General features: G+C 38.6%; 1 protein-coding gene across 3 annotated transcripts in view; it reads right to left on the bottom strand.

Moving 5' to 3' along the window:
* Positions 1-13,404: 13,404 nt before the first annotated feature.
* Positions 13,405-23,019, bottom strand: part of SMARCA1 (SWI/SNF related, matrix associated, actin dependent regulator of chromatin, subfamily a, member 1) — a 35,590-nt gene continuing 25,975 nt past the window's right edge. The window contains exons 23-24 of one of the 3 annotated variants that reach the window (XR_009278516.1): positions 18,119-18,339; positions 13,405-17,573 (exon numbers count right to left, since the gene is read on the bottom strand). Coding sequence is in view for 2 of the 3 variants with exons in the window: in XM_058847473.1 (XP_058703456.1) it covers positions 17,502-17,573; positions 18,229-18,339 (183 nt within the window). In the remaining variant the exon portion in view is untranslated. Of the gene's footprint in view, positions 17,574-18,118; positions 22,263-23,019 lie in introns of those variants that run through there. The other 2 variants (XM_058847473.1, XM_058847474.1) reach the window with 2 other exon arrangements.

Genomic DNA, 23,019 nt, shown 5'->3' with positions numbered 1-23,019 from the left:
TCTGTACCCTTACTCACACCAACATAGTCTGCTGGGGTTAAGCTCTCAAATACCCTCATATTGATCAGTAATGTCTCAAGCTGTGGAAATCAGCTTAATGCTGAAACAAAATCTACCTGGAAGCACATAAAAAATTGAAAAGCATTTTTTGAGCACAAGTGCTAAAGGAAGGTGTGCCTGTGGGCTGCACTGCATAGAAGGGTCTGTCCCAAAGGGGAAAGGCTACTTAGAACTACTGTGAGACCTGACACACTTTTGGCCACACACTTTGCCTTGAAAGGGGACAATATTTTTTACAGCTACTTTTCTGAAACTTATCTCATATCCAGAAATGGGAGGGAGACACCACTGCCTTCTCTACCCTGGCCTCTCTATACTACACCTATTTCTATACTACACCAGGAGGATCATTCAGTGAAATGTATTGAAAGCAGTGATGAGGTAAGGAGAAGACCTGATCACACAGTCCCATAAAAATAAAAGGTTTCTCTTTTAAGTTCCATTAAATCTGGCTGAAATTTTGCACCTGCAACAACTGCACAATTAAGACTGCAAGAGATAAAGGTGTAATTTAAACCGATAATTAAAACAAAACTTCTAAAAAGCAATCTTTTATTCTTTCCAATCTGTTCTTTTAACATTTTATCAGTTTAAGGAACTTTTAAAGCCCACAGAAAGATATAACACCACACTCTTCTCAGAAAGTGAACTAGCAGGGCCTCAGACAACATCTGCCATGAGGCAGGCACACTTTGTGTTCCAATGAAGAATGTCCCATTTTTCATAGTTGGATACTGCTGGGGAACCTCATTATAAACCAAATTACTACCTGCATCAGGTTTACACTAATGTATTGACATCTACAGCACTTGTTAAATGAACCGTAAATCCAATACAATAAAGTAATTTTCAACTGAATCAAATCAGGTTTCAGTCAAAAGAATTACAATTGTCATATACTTAAAGCTTGGCACTTTCCTGGTGTCTCCAGCTAGATCATTTCACACAGAGAGAAAATTGTGAACCTATGAAACAGCATAAACTAAATTGGACACACTGCAAGCATACTGAACACAGGGCGAGGAGTCTGAGGATGATAATTGACTCTAATTGACTGCTTGGTAAAGCTACCCAGGCATCCACAGGCACACTCCTTACTAATCTGTTTTCAACAGATGCTATTTTCTTCTCCTTAGTTAATTTATACTTTCTTATTATAAACCACATTGTTTGCATTTCAGAGACTCTTAAAATTAAGTCTTTACCTCCTAGTTCCCCTCTGAAGTAGTGGCTTTGTGGGACTATGGGCCCTGCTGCAGTACATAAGGACCAGGCAGCAGTGTTGTGCACAGCCCTCCTCAAAGTTCTTTCTCAACAGGAAGAAAAATGCCTTCCAGGCCTTGGGAAGCAACTTCAAACTCATGTGTTGTCTCCTCCCCTCACTGACACCACTGGTCTTCTTTTAATACTGATCTAAAAATCCTTGACCCACATGCAAGTGAGGATAGCATTAACCCCTAATTTCCTTTTTCACTCAGGATTGATGATTTCCCAGTAAATCCAGGTCTGTCATCCAGTGCCTAACCATGTACAAAGGGGATCTCAGAAGAGAGGAAAAAGCCTATTTCCCTGGTCTTGCTCCTCCAGCCTACCTTTTCAGCTTGTTTAAACTAAGATATTTGAAAGGCCTAATTCAAATTCAGTACAGCTATGAATTTGAACTAGCAGATTTGTCCAGCTAGATTTTCTTCCAGCCTCACACAGACACTTTCCTTAAGTGGCCTTAGTTCTGCTTAATTCATTTCCCAGAAATAGAGAACACAAAATGCAAATTAAAAAGGAAATATAAATGAGCCAGCTCCTCTATCAGCATAAACTGAACTTGGTACCAGTGAATTTCTCTGACACTTAGTGTCTGAGGAACCAGCTTCTTATCAAGAGTTTATATAGATTAAATTAATTTATTAGGCTACACTATAAACCATCTCTTTTGGCCTCTTGCTATATAAACCCGAGGCAGACTATCTGTGCCTGGGGTTTAAAGAAAGAAAGAAGATGGCACCAGTGCTATGGTGTGTGGCCTAGAACTTCTGCCAGGTGAAATTCTGTAGTTAATACAGCTCAAGGAGAAAACAGGAACTTCCAGGTCACCAAGTGTGGGCCTTGTGACAAGTGTCCTGCAAAGCATTGAGTCAGGAAGCATCTAGCAGACTTCAAGGAATTTTTTGCACCCACTGACATGCTGAGCTAGGCAGGCAGCAAGACAGGTTGTGCCCAAGCAAGCTCTACACCAGTGCAGAGAAAGGAATATAAGTACAAGAAAATAATAGATTTCTAGAATGCCACTGTTGACCTTAAGCATTAAGGTCAACCTTAAGGAGGACTTTAAGTCCTCCTCCTCCTCCTCCTCCTCCTCCCCTTTTCTTGGAGCAGCGCTGTCTCCATGATCTCCTTCAGCAATAAAGAGACCCCCCCTTGGAAGAAGTAGCCAGCCACGCAACAGAACAAAAGGCCACATTAATTTATGCAGCCTGGAAATAATTCTGCTGATCAGTCAGAAATAATTAGTGACCTTCTAATATGAGAAGAAACCTCAGTAGAAGGGGTGAAAACTACTTGCTTCCATTCATGCACAGAGCTGGATTGTATGGAAAGCTGAGGATGTCCAGTTGAATGGTACTCTCACTCCTTTAGCCACTTTCCATCCCCATTTACTATTTTCACAGTGCCTGTGGTGTTTTCAGCCTGTTCCTGGAGGACTCTAGCAAAAAGTCAGCCTGCCAGTATATTCAAGGACACTTCTACAACACACTGATACTCACCTGATATATTTATAGGCTGGTGGTCAAAGTGAGGATCAGCCACACAGTGCATCTCATTCCCATATTGTTGCTGAAATGCTGGATCTGCCCCTGGAACAGGGCTCTTGAACCTCCCAAGTCAGCCAGATGGCAGGGAGTCAGCGTGTCCCCTGAACCCAGCACATGGACAGGTCTTGGACCAGGACAAGCTGGCACAGCTCAGCAGAAGGCATTGGGCCATTTGCTCAGTGTGTTTGCTATCAAGTGAAAGGTCAGCAACTCATTGTGGAAAAACATAGAAAATGCTGGTAAATTGAGGTGAAAACACAGCCTCAAGCAGAGTGAAGATGGTTATACTGAAGATCACACTTACCTTGGAGCAGATTTGTTTTGATTGCTTCTTCCTTCCAATTCTCAAATTATTTTTTGTCTCACTCAGTTTTCCAGTATACTGTTAGTTTCTTACTCCCCTGTGAACAAGCATCTTGCATACAAGTTTATATGGTGCAACTCCTTTCCATTGCTTCTCTGGACTGCTCAGCTTGCATCAGTGTCTATCAGTAGATGGATAAGGATGTCATGCTGCTGGCATCAGTTCACCTCAGCCACTTCTGCAGTGAGCTGGAAAGGCTGCACCCTCCTCACCACATCAGTCAGTCCATTGTCAACTCTCCTACACTTTAACCACAGTCATTTTATCCCCCTCCACCCTGCAAAATAAAAGAGTAGGTACGAATTTAGTAGCTGTAAGGTTGCATTGCATCCTACAGAGCCAGCTGCCATGGGGTACCTTCACAGGATGCTCATCAGACAATCAAAACATTGGTGGGGTAACCAACACAGTGGCTGATGCGAGAGTTATGGAGATCTCTGTTGCTAAATACATGAGAAAGAATAAAGTCTGTGATTTCACTGTAGCTGACTCTAACACACTCCCTCTCTTTGACCAACATGTTCTCCAGGGGATCAGGGAACTACATGACTACATTGGGCTTCCCTTTATAGAAGACAAAAAACCTGCAGGGCAAGCAGGGAACAGAGTCAAAGAAAAGCCTGGTCCATTAGAAAAGGAAAAGAGGTTCAAAATGCATACCAATGAAAGGGCAATACCAAGAAATTGAGGTTAGTTTGGAGCCAGCTTTTATAACAGAACAAAAAGTGGCTACATGAGCCTTTAAAAACCAGTAGCAGATCCAGATATAAAAGCCAATCTTAAAGTGAGTTGTAAAGGAGACATGTGAAATCCCCAACACAGTAACCAGTCAAAAAGTTCATTTTGCTGTAGAGCCCTCCAAATACCACAAACAAGCTTGCTAATGCTGAGTGAGTCAAGATAATTTTCTTGTAGTCTGTACCCAACCATAGTGCAAACCAGCTAGAACCAGTGCATCAAGTCACATAATCAGCATAGAAGGATCAAAACACCTTCCTCAAACATCTTTGATGAAGGCTTCGGACTCCTGCTATGCTCAAATTTATTATTTTTGATGACAGTATTTTGCTTTCATCCAAACTGATTATGCCCAAATCAATGGTAATGATAGACTTGGCATAAATTATTCCTGTAGATACTCTCAACTTAAATCTTCCTTTTGCACAGAGATAATTTCCTTGGCTACCTCCTGCCAGAGCATTGACACCTGAGTATTTATTTCACTAATTATTTTTACACACATCACTGGCATTTGATATCAACTACAGGGCTATCAACAGCTTCCCCCTCCTGTGTTGTCCAGAGACATCAGAAGATGGTCTCGCTGAGCAGTGAGCCATTGTGAAATAGTCTGCTCAGAAACTGCACTGAAACTGAGCTGTGTTCACAGAATCTTCCTCAGTCACAGAACCCATAACAGACAAGGTGTCCATTTGTGGAGTTTTATAAGTACATGATGAGATTCACTGATGTACTAGACTAGTGTCTCTTCATTTAAATTACTGGAGAGTCAAGAGTTCAAAAAAGCTGAAAAATGTTGGGGTTTTTTGCACAAAATAAAGACTTCTGCACTTTTGCAGCTGCCTCTCTAGTTAATCACTTCTCCCAAGTCTTCCTTGGTCTGGAAGAGATTACTCAATTTTGAAAGAGATGGAAAGCCCACAGTGATTGGGATGACAGATGGATCCACCTGTTGGCATAAAATCATGTTTTCTGTCTATCCCACTTCCAGGTAAGAAAAAAAAAAAAAAAGTTGCCTGTTGGAAGTGAAAGACATGTACATTATTATTTACATTATTATGTTGCCCATCTTTTCCCTTATATAAAAATTACCTAGGTCAAAAGTAGTCAATTGACTTTCACAGTAAAAACCATAACCTAATGGATGCAAACATTTTTTTCTGACATTCTGACTCAGAATGTAAATATCATCTCAAATAGCCCCTCTACATTTGCAAATTTTGTTTACTTCTGAGACAAGTAGGATTTGTCTCAGTGACTGATTAATTTGCTTTTTAATACAGAAAAAGTGCTCTGTGGGATGAAACAAACTCTGCAGGCTCCAGATGATTGCAGGAGAGAATTTCACCTCCAGGTCACTGGTTCAGGTTCCATTTGGAGGTACAGACAGGAGATTTTTTTAATATCTAATGTTCAATGGTCCATGTGAAATGAGTTTTGTAGTTGTGCCTTTACTTCAAGTTAACACTACTGACTGTTTTAGTGGTAAGGCGAAGGACTGGGCTAGTGCAGCAAGCAGCTAACCCTTCTGCATCCTGAGTTTCCTTTCCATAAAGTCTGTTATTCAGCTGACTGTAATGCAGTTGTTCAATAACAAAACAACGGATTTCTTGACATTGGGGCTTATTAGCTCACTGCTTGTCACCTGAATTAGAATTGTTCCAAGTGAATGCTGAAGGAGCATTTATAACCCAAAAGAACCAGCTAAACCTGAGATCTGATTCAGAGATGAATAGGCTGCTCTCCTTTAAAAGTTTCTCCTTCCTATTTGCATATATGTGGCTTTCTCTAAAATATATACAGTCCCAAAGCCTAGGAGACTGCTGTTTTGGAGCACTTCCAGAAGCACCAGATGAAACACATTGCACCTGGAAAGGTCTGCTGTGGGCAGATGGAAATAAGCAATAAGCCATTTTCCTTTATGTAATCCCACACTGCCAATAACACTGCCCAGAGACCTCATTCCCTACCTGATGTGCATACTGAGTCACTTTACTCCTGTGACGTAACGCACTTAATGCATTTTAAAAACCAAAAGGTTACTTTGGATTTCCCAAACTGAAACACTGTTTTAAAGGCCAGAACTTGAGACACTTCGTTTAAGGGAGAAGACTACCGCTCTCAGGAAGGCTGCTCTGTCGATGACCTTAGCAGAGCCAAAGCAGCAATAAAAGCAGACAGTGACTGCAGACAGTCACTGAGAGCAGCTGCACTGAACACAGTGCTCTGCAGGAAGGGGAGACACTGCATCCTCCCAGCCTCAGGGCCTCCTAAACTCATGCTGCAGACACCAATGTGATCCTCAAAGGAACTGAGAGAAGCACTGAGGCTGTTCTGGTCACCCTCTCCCACAAAGTGCATCCTTTCAGAATAGCTCTACACATACCTCTTCTCCCAGTCTATGCACATGAGATAGGAGAGGGTAAGAAAAAGGCAACCTTGAACTTTCCCTGCAATGAGTAGAGGAAGCATGAAATTAACTATGTTTTCCAAATCTTGCTATGATGCTGTATAAAAGAAAAACAGGTTCTTGCATCGGCTACCCACCCACAACAATTTATAGCACTTGATTTGGGGGCATTAACCTGTGCACACAAAATGTGTCAGCTCTTATTACTCATTGTAAACTTGTCATCAGCATGGAAATCTCCTCTGCAAGGCTACTGAGGCTGGTCCTGAAATTGTAAACAGCCCATTAAATAGGAGCAATAAATACTCCAAAGTGCTGTAGATCTTGGTCAGTTAAAAAGCACTAGACAGATTTTGAACCACAAAAAAATGCTTGGCTCCATCTAAATCCCCTTCTCGCAATCCAACCCAATTCTGCACTGCAAGAAATTGAGGGGGAAAAAGCAAGCACGTAAAACCTACACAAGGACAGAAAATACAGGAGCACTTTCATAGCTGCTGTCTGCTGGAGCAAACACCAATACCAGCATGGAAAACACTCTGCTGAAAGAGGGGATGCCTATGAGCACACATCCTTGTTTATATCAAAGGTGCATCTGTTCCATCTGAGCCATCTCATGCAAGAGTAACAAGAAAAGGCTGCACTGGTGGTAACTGGTGATTTTGCACTGGAACACAGAACTGTGGAGGAGACAGAAACAAGATGTGGTATCTAGTTTATAGGAATATTTTTGCTAAGACAAAAACATCTAAAGCAGCTGGTTCTGTGTAACTTGGTCCCTGGACCAGTGCAGACACCGGGATGGGATGGGGACCTGGGTCTTACCACCACAGAGGAAACACCTGAACTCATTTTTGCAGGGCTGGAACTCAGCTGATCTTCACAGCAATTTAAACTGCACTCAAGGATAGAAGCTACATGCTTCTGTCTTTACTGAAGACCAGAAAACTTCATTTACTCCGCTGATTGCATTAACCAATATGAAACAAAGTAATTTTTAATAATGTGTGCCATGGCAGAGAAAAATGTATACAATCACAGAGCTGGTATAATAGGATTTAATTCTGCTTCAGATGTGCTAGTTTTAATAAAAAAGGATTGAGCAAATCTAAAATAAATTACACTGAAAGGTCAGGCTTATTGCTTGTACAGTTATGTTAACTCTTCCACAGACATTTTTACAGACTGTATTTATGAGACCTTTTGATTTTCAGAAGAGGTATAAAGTACATCTGCAATTTTCTCATTATTTGCAGCAATGTTTCTTCTACAAGTGTCGTTTCTTGGTACTTCAATATAGATTTATTTAAGAGACATCTATAAAAAATTATGAGTTATTTATCAGGTGGTTTTGTTAAATTAGTGAAACTGTAATTCCCAACTGAAACTTAAACCCAACTAGAAAAAGATTTGTTAAGGGAATGATGATTTCCAACTGTGTGCCGGTGACACTCATAATTTTTTTAGTCATTAATCATTCCACCAGCATGTCATTTATTCAATAGAAAGCAAATCAATTACTTATTTTTATATATAGCTACAGCCCTGATACTGTGAACTACTCAGAACAGCCATGAATTTGAAAGAACTGTAGACACTGAATCTTATTACAAGGCACTTATTAATATTACAGCAGCACCTCAAGACCCTATCCAAGATCATAGCCCTCATCACTTAGTGCTACCATAACCCAGATATAAATATCCATCCTCCTTCTAAAGGAAATACACAGCATGAACAGACCTTAGCAGAGGAAACAACAGTGTCTGCAAAGAAAGGAGCTTGCTGCAGTCTCAGGAGACACAGAAGAGCATGGCAATGTCCCAGTTCAGAGTCCCAGGCTGCTGCTCTCCTACACTGTCTGACACAAATCCTGCAGGCACAAACAGGGGCTCCAACAAGCTGCAGTGACATTTCACTCTTACTCAATTCCTTGCCATTGCTATGGCTGCACAAGTCCATTGTGTATGAGCACAGATTTTCTCTTCCTGCTTCTTGGTGGTTTTACCCAACTCAGGTGAACACGAGACCTCACACTTGGAAAAAGAACTGTCACTCCTACATCATTCTTGATATAATATCTAGACACCAGAAGCTCAATTCTCTACAGCCACACCAGAGAAATACTGCTGAATTTGACCAAAGAAACTATTGGAAAGAACAGAAAATTCAAACCAGTCCTGGTATCTGTGTCCACAGTTCCAGGCAACCTAGGCTCTAGTCCACCAGCAGTGAGCATAGACAAAGTGGGCTGGACTGTTGTCACCACATTTAAAAGTAAAATCATGGGTTCACTGTGAAGTTCTACTCAACACTCACACCAGCAAGAGTGGGATAATAAAACCCTGGCACAGCAGCCAAGGACTTTCCCAGGGGATCTTGCGTTTTAAAAGTCACTTCAATTCCAAAATACAGTTTTTTATTTCATTCTAATGAATGACTTTCCTTCTGATACCACTCTGACAAGATATGTGTATCTATTTCCACCTATATAAGATAGAAACTATAGTGTTTGCATGTGCCCTGCTACATACAATCTGTAGTTACTGATGCTGTGATTGATATAAATCCTCTCATGTCCCACAGGAATGTGGTCTCCATCTGACAAAACTATCTATTTTGTCTTTTAATTGGTTTCCTGCCAGCTGAGGTCTGTATCCATTTGATCAAGTGAACTATGTCCTCAACCAACTCTTCTTGATTTTTTTCCTCTCTTTTTTTAAAAGCAACAGCCCAAGACCATGAAAGCAGTAAAAAAAATGCATTTTCTCAACTTTTATGACTATAGCTAATTCCCGATGAGAAAAATATTTTTATAGCAACTCTTAAACAAAGCCCTCAAAGCCCTTTAAATTAAAAATAATTTATTAATGCAGAGAAACTGGCAACGCTGTTGATCCCAGGTTGTAAACAACTTTGCTTAACCAAGAGCAACTCAGAAAACTGAGGTACATAATCCACTACCAGAGTCTGAGCAAGGCTGTGTTGCCCATCCTGCTGCACTAATTACAGAGGAGCTTTCTCTCAGCTCTCCTGCACATGCAGGTGGGCTCGGAGTGACAGCCTTCCCACATTGCTTCATCTGGCCCACACCAGAACATCTAGTTCTGAGCAAGGAATCGCACATCCACTCCAAACTCCAGGAAAAAGTTAGGGTGCAATCAATAGTTTAATTCCAATCCAGAAGATAGGGCTGATTTGTGTGGGGTGTATCAATAGGGTGTTAGTAGCTCCATATTACTTTCAGTTTCCTCCAGTGAGAAAGACTTTCTGCCCACCTCCAGATCACTGAACACTGCAAGAGCCTTCTGTGCAGACATTGATTTCTGAAGGGTGATGGGTTTGCCTGTGTACAATATGGATGGGACCTGGGACCTGGGATCAGACAGCCAACCAATCCTTGCACCCCAGGCTTCTAAACAAACTTTTAAACCAGAATGCCTCACACCAGCATTTTAAGAAAATCCTACAGCACCCAAGAAATAAATAGACTAGCATTAGTCTTATGTTTCCGATTCTGCCTCAGGTTCACTACAAAGTAACTTGTAGCTCAATAAACTTTGACATGTTTTCATGTTATAAAAATTATTTATTCACTTTTTACCTCATACATCCCAAATCAATAATTGCATCTATTGATTGATGACAAATTCAAAACTTTAATTTACATTGAGTACCATAACCTAATAAGACAGCAACAACTGAATTTGTTGATATTGATTTTCATTTCCAACAGAAAGTCTTCAGGCCCTTAGCATAATAAGATGCAGTACATGTAGCAGTTAATTACCAGTGAGTATCACAAAATCTAAAATTAAATCTTTTTGAACATTGAAAGAAAATACTGAGTCTCTAGGGCCAACACTTAAGAAAAAGAAACTTCTTGTACCTCTTCCACATGTTCAATCACATAACATTAAACAATCCTTTGTAACATAAGTAAGTAAAATTATTTCAGAGATATGTATGTATAGAAGCCACAAATTAATGCTGACACGTTTTGAAAGGGTGCGGTTTTTGGCTTGTTTTTTTCATTACAGTAACATAATTCTAACACCAAGTCCCTCAAGAGAAGTCCTGCTTTTTGTGGTGCAGACATGCCTGCCTTCAAGCAGTCACTGAATGTGCTCTAATACAAAGCCAACACAGACCTTGCAGGCTGGCTCCGAGTGTCTCATTGAGTGCCACATTAGCTGTATCTCAGTTTAAACTTGGATAAAACACCTTTTAAGTTGAACATAATGCAGCTTCTGGATGGGAAGGCCTCCTCAAATCACCTCTTACATGGCAACTAACCAGCCAGCCAGGCAGTTTGCATGTATGTTTGGAAAGGAATGGCAACTCTGAGGAGACAGCTGGACTACAGCCCAGTCAACACAAAAATGAAGCAATTGCACAGAGCACCTCAATCCTGCCATACCCCTGGCCTTGTTCACAATGAATGGAGCTTCTCCATCTTCACATTTCCTCCTTTCAGATCCAACACCACCACCTGGGGTCTGAACAGGTAACAACATGGGAGCACTGCAGGCAGGAAAGCCATAAAGGAGCACAACCCAACCGACAGTGCCGTCACAAGCTGCACTCCATACGAGGCACATGGACAGGTCTCGTGCCTTCCTAATTCCACTCACTCAGGCAGCAAGTTACAGCGGCTTTACTTTCAATTTCTAATTTACTAGCAATAGAAATAAATATATTTAGCCATCAATCTCCAATTAATTACACATAGATTTTTGCAGCCCAGCTCTCATCTCTGCCTAGCACAGGCAATCTTTTCCAGGATTCAGCCTTTTTGCTCCCCATTTCAAATGTTGGATGGGGAGCCTGCTGTGAGAGCAGGGCTTGCACAGGGACTGGGCACTGTGCCAAGACACCCCATCTGTTAATTTGGACAGCTTTCCAAGAAGCCTCCACATGAAAATATCCAAGATGCCAACTGACCCAGCAGGATTTGAAATAAGGCCTAGAAGCAAAGGCTTAGTCACAGCTAAGAGAGCATCACATACCTTGTGCATCTTCCTGGTCCTGACTTCACCTCTCTTCCATCCCAACATCAGTCATGATTTAAAGCAGGTTGTAATAACAACTGGCAACTTCTTGTCCATCCCCACTCTGTTTTCCAGCCTCATGATCACTGTTCAGCAGCACAGCTTAGCATCAAACTCCAGGATGGTCCAATTAATGTGTCCAGAGGTCAGGCAGACTCCACAGCACAGCAATTAAGTGCCTGGGTTTGCAGCTTCCAGCCAGGGCATGGTAACCGAGGGCAGCCTTACATGGACTGTGGAGCAGAAAGGAACATCAGACAAGCCACAGCTCCCTTTGTGCCAGGGTAGAGGACACTGAATGGAAATAACCATCCATATTAGTAATCCTACAAGGGCACTCAAAGCTTCCAAGCCAATAAATGGTCTTATTCAGCCTAAGGACCAGGCACAAGTGTCACCTCCCTACAGAGAGGGACAGACAACTCTGCCACCCAGAGCAGAAATTAGGCAGGCACAAAGCCACATCAGGTTGAGGTTTTTTGAGAAGAACTGACTGAAGGCAAAGGGAGGTGGCGCAGACTAGGCAGGGAACACACAAATGCTTGTACCAACACCTAGGATAAAAGGGCCCTGTAGCATCAGGGCTCCTGAAGTGAACATCATCCCACACCTTCACCCAGGTTACACACCCAGCTAAAACACCCTAAGTCAATTAAAAAAAACCAAAAAAAACCCCTGACCAACAGCCCTCCATGAACACAGACATGAAAATCAAGACACCTAGAAAATAGTCATTTTAAGAAAATGCAAGCACTACAGTTGTAAGGAAACAAAAGTAACAAAAACCCTCAATGTAAACTCATCTCTCAAGTAATATCCACCTGTTAAGCTAAAAAAAATAGAAAACACATAACAAATGCCATTTACCAAACTGATGGATGGTATTTAATATTTTGTGGCTTTCAGCAGTGTCTACCTAATTAACAAATGAGAAGATAAATGAAGATGACTTTTCAGTCTGTCCTCTTACAGCAAGAAACTGCTAAGAAGCTGTCTACAGCCTGACCTTCCCCACAACAGAGCACATGAGAACAATCATCCTGTGTCAACACCAAACTCCACAGCCACTGAGTAGTTCTGCAGACAGGATCACTATTGCCATCCAGAAGTTTTGTCGCATGAACAGAGCATCTCCTCCAGGAGGGTTGGCAGGTAGTGCTTCCAAGAAAATCCTGAAAACAGTACTTTGTGCTGGTAAACCCCTGAGAATATGCAAGTAGAAACTAGCTATGTGATCCTGCTCAGTCTGCCAGGAAGCAAAGCTATATGGAAGAACTATAGCTTTTGTAGTGAACCCAAAATTTTTTTTGGCTGCTACTGAGGACCAGGTAAGCTGCAAGCACATACCCTTTCCCAGCTCTTTCATCCTGGTCTATCACCTGAAAAAGTGTGAGGTCTATCAAAAGTTTACTCTGGAGCAGACATAACTGCTACCAGCCAACACCAGAGAAACTGGTCCTCCAGTCTATCCTTTTTTTTAAGTTATCCTGAGGAAAAAAACCCATTCATTTAGAGCATGCACCTCACCAAGCACAGTATATCTAGCAATGCTACTAGTGATCAACAACAACAGAATTCATGGTTCCTACTATTGTATCAACTGGACTTAAGCTCCAAAGTATTTCATTTTAGGAAGACACCAGAGGTATAAAATAAAAGGGAACCAGCAATACACTTTAATATAGGATCAACATACACTGTGTAACACCATACTAAGAGACAACACAGGCAAGGCTGTCACAAAAACATAGGTACTATGTTTTAGATTACAAGAAACTATGATTTGAAAGCAGATGTGGAACAGCCATATCCCCCCCTTACAACATTCAGCCACAATGGTCTGAAGGTTATGGGAGGCACAAGAGCAACAAAACCAAATCAAACTATCTTGAAAGTATCCAAATAACATACCCCTGTTGTATGGTACATACCCTCTGGTATGTACCAGAATGACCAGAAGACATCAGGTTCATATTAACTTTTATTTTCATATATGTACAACTTAAGAAACAAATCCTAGATTGAAAAATTTCAGAAGTTATCTTGAACAACACGACACCGACATACCTTTGAGGCAGCAAATATTACTCCTATTAAGGCTCTCATGAAAGGATGGATACCATGCAAATGCAATTCAAGAGTACATTACATTTCAAAATATGCAAACCAAGTTCAACTTCAAGTCTTTCAGAAAAAGAACATAACAAACATTAGAACTAGGAGCCACGAACACATTTACATACATGCTTGAAATTAAGTGTGTGGACCAGATAAAGTTAATTAAAATGTAACAACTGTCAACCTCTCTTCAGTCAGATCAGGACTACAGTTGGTGACCAATCCCTTCCAGCATCACAAGTGCCAATGTGTGCACCAACCTCATAATTCTGTATTCACATAAACTAATACTGACTGCAAAATTCCCTCTTTTTTCAACCTGTAACGCTTCAGCATTAATTTCTCCTCACTGAATGTACTTAATCCCCCTACTGAATGTGGGCAGGAGGCATGGTACAGAGAATGCCTGTAACACAGTCGCACACAGCAGGAACTGCAGGCACTGCACAACAACATTACTTCCATTGATGCCAAGCTAATTTTTGCTTTTATATATCCTTCATATAGCTACAAAACTACAAATATATATGAAAGATATATAAAAGCAAAAATCGGTTTGGCATCACCATCAGACACTTAGAGATGCTGATTAATTTCTGCATACTGTACTCCTTGCTCATCATCTCAGAGTGATAGCTGCTTTTTTCTTAACCCCTTACCAGCATCAGCACTAAATCAAACAAGCAAAGCTAATCTACTAGAAAAAAATTATTAATATTTTAGTATAGTAACACAACTTGTGCAAACCAACATCTAAAGATGGTCTAATATTACCAGCAAGAAGAAAGTTAATTTCTTCTGTGTCATTGTAACAAAGTGAAATTACATACAATGAAGGTGGTTAGCTGCATTACTTTTTTGGTGTTATCACTAACATAACTCAAAAATAAAAGAACTAGTAAGTTGGAAATTATGAAAATGTGAAAAGGAAACCACCAAAATTGCTGTGACCTCTCCCAGGACGTTACGTGCCTCGTGAGTCAAAGGTGCTAGGTGACTTTCTTCAAGCCTGATGTTTACACAATCAAATTTTACTTGTCCACTGAAAAGAAACTAAATTAATTTTCAAAGTGTTTTATCTTGCAGCATTTTTGGCAACTCTAAAATTCCCTAAAGGCCCAAATTTTTCATAAGTTTTCTATCACATAACATTCAGTGCTTACTAATTTCTTATGAACAGTATTCCTTGCCTAAGAAAATAGCAGTTAAAAGCAGGAAGATTCTTTCATTTCTGTCACCTAATTTTGAGTCACAGCAACATATAATTTAAGATACTGCTAGACACACACTGTGTTGATATCTGCAACTGAAAGAATGAAAAAAGGAAAAGAAAGATCCATTTTTCTTTAATCCTGTCCAGCAGCTGTTGGCAATTTTCTTTAGTTATCACATGATGGATAAGAAGGCTCAATCCCCTAGGAACTGGTTTGTAGTGTCCAAATGCTCTCAAGGACTCTTGTTCAACAGCACATTCAGTTTAACTAGCGACTACAGACTGCGAGAGGTAACAGTTTCTGGGAGAATCTATCGTTCTTCAGAGAAGCTGTCTGATCAAGGGATAAGATCTGAAAGAACAATTGCATTATCTTTAGCTATATGGCCTGTGTATCATGCCATTGAGATGAATGAACATTAATTCAAGTGGTGACTCAAAACAAGAAATCTGCATAAAAGAATATGTTGAGATATTACCATTTTAAGACTTTCCATACACTTTGCAACACAGAAAAACTGGATGCACAAAACCATGCAAGTCAAACAAAGCTAATCTACAATAAACAGAACCAGAAAACACTTATTTCAAGACTTAAAACATTAAAATATTCATCCAGTGCTAAATAGGAGCAATAGAATAAGCTCTAGACCTAGCCACGTAATTCCATAAACATTTCAACTGGCTCTTTCAGCCTTTGTTTCTCATCTCTTTTAACGTGTTTTTATCATTTCAGGCCATAAACTTAGTGAGTGGCTGATGAGCCAAAATACAAATGAAAATAAGGCATCTTCCTCTATTAATAGCAATGCTCCAGGGATTTGTGGTTATATATGCGTGTAGCTGCGCAGCCTTTTTCCACAATTACATGGGATGTCCTCCTCCCAAGAATAAAGCAGGATGTTAACTGCTCCAATACCAGAACTACATTCTGAGGAGACATGCTTCTTTCCTGAGCACACCAATCCCACCTGGGTTGCAGAGTCATTTAAAAGCATGCTCTGACTCCTAAGACCAATCTCCTGCCTGGAATCTGTGCCCTGTCATTTATCAGATGCACCTCTCTACTCATCAGATGAAGCTCAACAGACAAATATCAAGTCCTAAAAATATAAGCCCAGTGAAATAATTAATGTGGTCCCTGGCCAAAAGTTACACTCCAAAATACATAACCTAATCTTTTGAATTATCTTTTGAAATGCTCAACCAATCATCACACCCATTTTGCCCCAAACCTCTAACAGACACTACCAAAAAAGCGAGAAATTCCACATCAAACTTAAGAGATACTAATCCCAAAAACTTCAAAGACATACCAATATATTTAAAATGACATAGAAGAATATGGGCAAAGCTCAAGAACTTTATTTTATGAAGTCCTATATTTTACAAACACAGAAGAAGTTAGCCAATGCAAAGCACAAAATACAAAGAGTAAAGAGGTTCCTTGATTTCAAAACACCTCAAACCACTGAAGGAAGCAAACTGCACTAGAAGAAGTTGACAAGTAGTCTTCAAGGAAAGTACCATGTAAAGCACACTGCATTAATCTAGACCTGACATTATGAGAGTATGTTTCACTATAGCAAGGTCTGTACTAAACACCAGATCAGAGACAGAACACTAAAGTAAAACATCAGATGTCACAGCCACTGTTCTACTGATCCAGGAAAGGCAGAGACTCCAAAATGAGCAGGAACTGTGAACCTGCTTAATAAAGGCCATTCTTGCAGTCAAAAAATCATACATCCAACACTTTCATCCCTTCATTAAAATAGAAATACTAAAAGGAGCACTCCATAACATATCCCCATAGCTTCTGACTGACACGTTGAATTAAAGGTAAAAGAAGAACTTTAGCTGAGATAATTAGAGCAACAAAGATCTTTCAGCACAAGGCAGCAGAGCTGAGGAACCTACCAACCAGAAAGTGAATTATTTTGTTTGCTACTTAAACAACCAGAAGCTGTGAACCGACTACTTCCTTTTATGAGTCTTAGAAAAGTTTTCATCTGGAGGCCATTCTGAGAAAAACCTCACCCTGTGTTTAAGCATGTAGACCAGCAGAAATCATTGATTAAGAAAAACAAGAAGTGTGTATTTGCTGGGTTTCCTTCTGAAAATTTCAGAGAAAACGTCCATTTAATGCAGAGAGCAAACAAGGTTGTCAGTCTAGGTTTTGCTCTGTCATGCTCCTGGTCCTGTCTAGGTACTCCTCTGAAAAAAATCTGATTGATGATGAAGGCACAATTATACAGACTTTAACATTCTCTCTAAATGTAGCTATGCAAAAAAGGGAGAGAGGGTAGGGAAAACAAAGGTGAAGTATATTTCTCTTCAAATAATTAAGTTCGTTTATTTTCCAACAACGATATAAATTTAAAATATGAAACAACAACAATACAGCTATAGAATCTAGGTTTTCTTTCAAAGCAGCAGCATATAAAACATATAAAAGCTAAAACCTCAGCACAAGCCTCAGAAAACCAAGAACTGAGTGAATTTTGCCAAAGACATGAAACTCACAAAATACAGTACACAAAAATAATGGAATGCATAAGATATAAAGCTACATATTTTAGGTTAAGAAAGACATTGTAAAGGATACAAAATTTGCAAAATTAAAGCATGGGACTTGGGGAAGAGTACCATGAATACAAAGAAGTTGGCAATTAATATACATAGATGGAGTGAAGAACGTGGCAGTTTAATATTTAGCATTCAGTTTTCAGGTTCATGACTTCACTTTCTTAGCATCCTTTTTTCCAGAGTTTTCAGCAGCCAAATCTGCTTTTCTCTTCTGTGACTAAAGAGAAAAAATAAGTATAAATTTAACAAGATAGTGGCATTATAAAAACAAAAAAATTAAATACATAACTGACTATTCAAAAGGGAATGTATGACACCAATGCATTCTAGATTTCAGTTCATCTTCGTAGGATATAATGGAAAGGCAAATATTAATCCCTGATGTAGACACTTAATTCTCCTACCATTTTTATATTCTTAAAATCTTTACACTGTCTTAGTGGTGCAGGCGTCACACATACCATGAATTGGATGAAGAGATCAGAACCTTGACTTATAGACAATTCTGTTCTAAAGATGACAACCCCTCAAAATAAAGCAGCACTTTAATTTCTCCTTCCAGCAACTACTATGCAGGGGAGAAAAAAATATCTGAGAAGAAATTGAAGCAAAATGTGATCTACATAAGTAGGAAGAAAGTAGGCAGTGCAACGTTCTAAAAAGTCTTTCTCTGCTACTTAAACAAAAGATTTCTGAATAAAACCAAACCAAAACAAAACAAAAAAAAAGCACCCTCAAATACTAAACATTGGGAATACCTACCTAAGCAAATCTAGGAGAGCTGTGAATAGACAAATATTTCAGTTAAATCTAAAAAAATATATAATTGAATTCTACCCCACTGGAAGTAAAGTAAGTGCTGCTAAACATACTGCTGTAACTTTTGCTCCTCTTTTCTTCTTTTCAGCTCTCTCTTTTTCCTCAATTTCCATATTTTCTTTTTCAATTAATGATATGAGAGTATTGCAGCGTCTCTGAAACTCCTAAGGAAAGAGAACACATCAAACTTTTAAGCAAATTTTACAGCTTTTCTTGCATCTTGTATGTTCAAAATTCTTTAATTTCAAAGCACTTACATTTTCCTTAAATATTCAATAATACTAATCATTAGCTCAGTTACTATTATCTGTCTTTCCCTCAGTGTAACCTTTAGAAACAGAAAAGGATTTTCTGTCCTCCTGACAAGGAGTTTTCAGGATTCTGTCTTCCAGACTGTCATCCCAAAGACTGATGTGATCGTTCATCTTCGTTAATGAAGCAAATTACAGCCTGCCAGCATAGTATGCAAGATTTTAGGAAAGAGAACTTCAAGTATATCTTTAAAGAGAGAAAAAGAAGCAAAGCTATCTTAAGCAATACTTTTCTGTGGCAAACAGACTAGGGTGGGTTGGTTTTTTTTTTTGGTGAAAAGACACAGAGCTGCAAACTGGCTAAAAGTCTATTCAGTCTTAAATTGTGAACTCACTGTTGTATTTTTACAGAACTTGAGATAGTAGGCCCTAAATGCTTTTAACATCAAGACTTGCAAGACATCTGAAAGTCATCAGGACTAAATGCCATGTTGTTTACACATTAAAAAGTATATCCAATACAACTCAAAATATCTGTATTGCAATTACTAATGGTTGTCTTGCTTAACAGAATTCACTTGACTTGTATAATTTCTTGTACACCATTTAAAAGAAAAAGATGTCTTACAAAATACCTAACAGTCCCTATTTTTATTATTATTCTGTATATTCTATGTACTATTGAGAATATGATTCCATGGGCTTTTCTTTCCAGCACAAAGCAGGAAGCTCTCTTCTGATGAAAACAAAGCACAAAAAATATGTCTCATGTCTGCTAAACTCAGTGAAGCCATTTTTGAAACATAGCCTATCCGAGAATTACCTAGAAGCATGTATCTTAACCTGCAATGGGTCCATTTGCAATGAAGAGAACAAGTGACCTTTTTTCCCCAGAAATTAATCTCTATTTTCTCGGCATAGCTAAGCTGGATATTGCCTCAGCCATCATGGTCCATCATGGTGATGGCTAAGGTGCAGCCTCTGAGCTTTCCTGATTCTGAACCTTCCCAAACAGGCAAGCATGTGACTCATCTTTGAGATGCTCTACCCCTCAAGCTTAACCACATTATTTAAGTTCTATGGTTTCCACAGACTCCTCTGCAAAGGTTGCTCCATGGCCTTGGGCATAAACTGTGTAGTTCAGAATGGACACAGAGAATCCTACCACCACCTGAATTCTTTTTATCAGACACACACAAAAAAAAATCCTCAGCACATTTTTCTTTACAACTCCCTTCCAGAAATGTTCCAGTGTCATGCTTCTAGCTTCACCAACAGAGTACTGTAATAAATCGCTTTTATCACATCTCTGTAGCAATAACCCCCCACACTCTAGTGAAGGTTAAACCATGAATTAGGGTGCCATGCTTGTGCCCTGGTATGTGACAGTCCTTCTGGAGCTAAAATACTCTGACTTAAATCAATAAACTCCCTCAAATTGCACCCAAACAACAAATTTCATATAGAAAAGCAACAACTCTGAACTTGATTTCAAGCCATCCCTATATATATATCACAACCCAAACATAGAATAAGAGAGCCCTTGTCCCAAAAACCTACACTCTACAGATGGACAGAGATGAAAAAAGACCAAAATAGAATGAGGATTGTCAATATGCCAGAAGTATTTTACATCATTTAAATTTGTGTATATTGCACTCAGATTTAGGAACTGAGGTAAAAAGTGATGACAAGCTGCTTCTTCATCATCATCATCATCATCATCATCAAGGATGATGATCATGGATTTTTTTCTAGCATATGAGAAATGGGATTGAGTTAAACTCAAAACAAGCAATTAATCAGACTAAGAAATAACCTTGATCCACTTGCCTAAGGCCCTCAGAAAGATCCTTCTCTTTCCTGGGGACAAATGCTTGCATAAATACATACATTTATAAAGTGTTCAGGTTCATGGTTAGACTTTCCAGATGAACTACTGCTCCAAAGCATCTGTTGTGGACAGAAGATAGACTCAAGAACAAGTTTCTTTGGAAAAATCACAAAATCAGCTGACAGTTAACACAGGTTGCTTGTACATCTACCATGAAAAATAATCTGAGCGACAAATCCTGCACTAAAGCTACTGAAATTTCAATATGGACTGCTGCATTCCATTTTAGTACTATGAAAATACACTTATTTAAAAATGCCTTGCACTTTCAGAGATGAGTTTTTATTCTGTGTGGCCTGATACCTTTCTTTATCAGATGGAAAGAGAGTATCTGTACTTTGTTCACCTCCTCACAGCTATAAAGACCTGGATTGCAATAAATAAAATGGGAGCACTGAACCATTGCTTTCCGCATGGCTGGAGGCAGAGATGCTGATTTGGGAGCAAAGGCAGCCCTCAGCTCTGTCCAGAGGCCTGGGTATTTCTGTATTTACTAAGGAGTCATTTGTCTTATGCCGGGGAGTGTTTGCAGAAAGCTGAAAGAGAATATGCATAATTTATGACTTCACAGAACAGATACATGCCTCACTACTGCCATGATATTTTGCATTCTTCCTGCATGGACAGAAATTAAAAAACAAAACAAAATAAACAAACAAAAAAACCCCAACCTGTGCTTAATTTAAAAAGAAAAAAAAATTACAATATTAGGCACTCATGGTATCTTTAAGAACTTACATTTTGGGTATACCATTTGATTATAAAATAATTAAATGAAGCAGAATTTGTTTATTGAAGAGAAATCTTTGGGAGAACAAACAGAAGTAATAAAATGGAAGATAAATTAGCAATTTATATGGAATTCAAGAGACATCTAGTGGTTAGAACACAAAGCTTTCTCAAAGAGCCTGCTAAGCCATTTTCAGAATTATGCTGCCCTTTTTATCTTGTTTCATATGAGTAAATCATCACGTGTGAATTTCAGCATTTTAGGAAGCCTTCTCCACTTTCACTAAACTTATTTACTCCTCTATAAATATTAGTATTTATACTTTGTTTATTATTTTTATCATGTGATTTTCCAGCACATTTTACAAAAAAAATAATCATCTAACTAGTGCAAAATGGACCCATAGAAATTATATCTCCACAAATGTCAGGACATTAGAATATATCAACTATATTACTAAGCCATACAGAGCATGATAATTTAGAACATTTCAGAAAATTAAATGCACACTGAAAGAGAAAGATTGTTTTAAGTTTGTATTTCCGTAATATTCTTTTTCAATCATGTAGTAGCAGAAAAACTAAAATTATAAATGGATAGAATTTTAAAAGAAAACCTAAGCCAAAAGATTCACTATATTCCCAGTGTCTTAGTTTCAGCATTAAGACACCACAGAACTTATTTCTACACTTGAGCAAGTGATTTCTATCCCATTTAAAAAAAAAAAAGTATACTGAACATAAGGATGTGCAAGACTTAAATTGAATATTTAACTCTTTTAACTCTACCCTGGACAACTATATATCAACTAATATTAAACACTACGCTACGTTTTTAATTTCTAGTACACATTTCCATGATTTACTTAAATGGATTCCTGCATAAGCAACTTAAAATAAACTTCTTAATATACTAAGTATTGCAGGCTTCTCTCTTTATGGATGTCATTTTAAAATCCAGTATTTCTTCAAACAGACATTTTAGTAAGAAACACTTGTAATTCTTTTTAATTAAGGGCTAACTGCTACACTATTCAGAAATGCTTCAATTGCTGAAATACCAAGTAAAAAGTGTATTGCATAATTACAAGCAGTAGTGGGAAAAGCAAATATACCCACCTGTTCTAATACACATTTTAAATATTTTATCTTATGATTTATTTATTCTTAGTACAGTATCCAGAACTCTGAGAAACATTCTTTCAGATAAATCCTGAAGTCAGGAAATGAAGACAAACAAGTAGAAAGAACTGAGCAAAAATTTCAGGACAGATACAACAGCTTTTTAACACTGAAAGAGTCCAGTTTTCTGATGATGGTACCTACATACCTTAATATTTGCAACCACTAAAACTGTGGTAATCAATTCCTGCTTAATGACTGAATTAAAAACGAATGGCTATGCTCTAAAATTCCCTGTACTAGTCTACTTGATATTAACCTTGTATTATATTCTTTAAATACAAACAAAATTTTCAGTAAGGTATACCTAAAGAAATTTAAGCACTTGCATGGGCTAATCCACATTCACAATGTGCATTTTAAATAATTTCTTAAATGATTAATTTCTATGTGAATCACTAACTTTCCTCATGCTGTTAGAAATTAAATACTGTATAAAAAATCCTGCTTCCTTCTCCAAGTATATTATTCAGATGTTTTCAGTCTTTAATATTATCTAGCAACTCTAAAAAAGTCATATTTTAAGAACCATTGTTTGGTAAAACACTCAGTTTGCAGTAAAAGTAACAAGGACATTTTTAAGTCTAGTCTACCTCTGCATTAATCCCTCTGGGTAACATAGGACTTCAGTTTGACAGTTTTTCTAATCTGTTGGTTCAGTTGTGTTGTGTTTTTTCTGTACTAAGGCAAAAGTTTACTTTAAAAAAAAATAGAAACAAAAATAAAACCCAAAGTTATTCTTTCAGCATTTGTTTCCTAAACAAATTGTATGTGCCAGAGCTTAAAAA

The sequence above is a fragment of the Poecile atricapillus genome, chromosome 12, assembly GCF_030490865.1.
Source record: "Poecile atricapillus isolate bPoeAtr1 chromosome 12, bPoeAtr1.hap1, whole genome shotgun sequence".
Classification (NCBI taxonomy): domain Eukaryota; kingdom Metazoa; phylum Chordata; class Aves; order Passeriformes; family Paridae; genus Poecile; species Poecile atricapillus.
The sequence above is the reverse complement of the archived record's forward strand: the minus strand, read 5'-3'. Positions and strand labels throughout refer to the sequence as shown.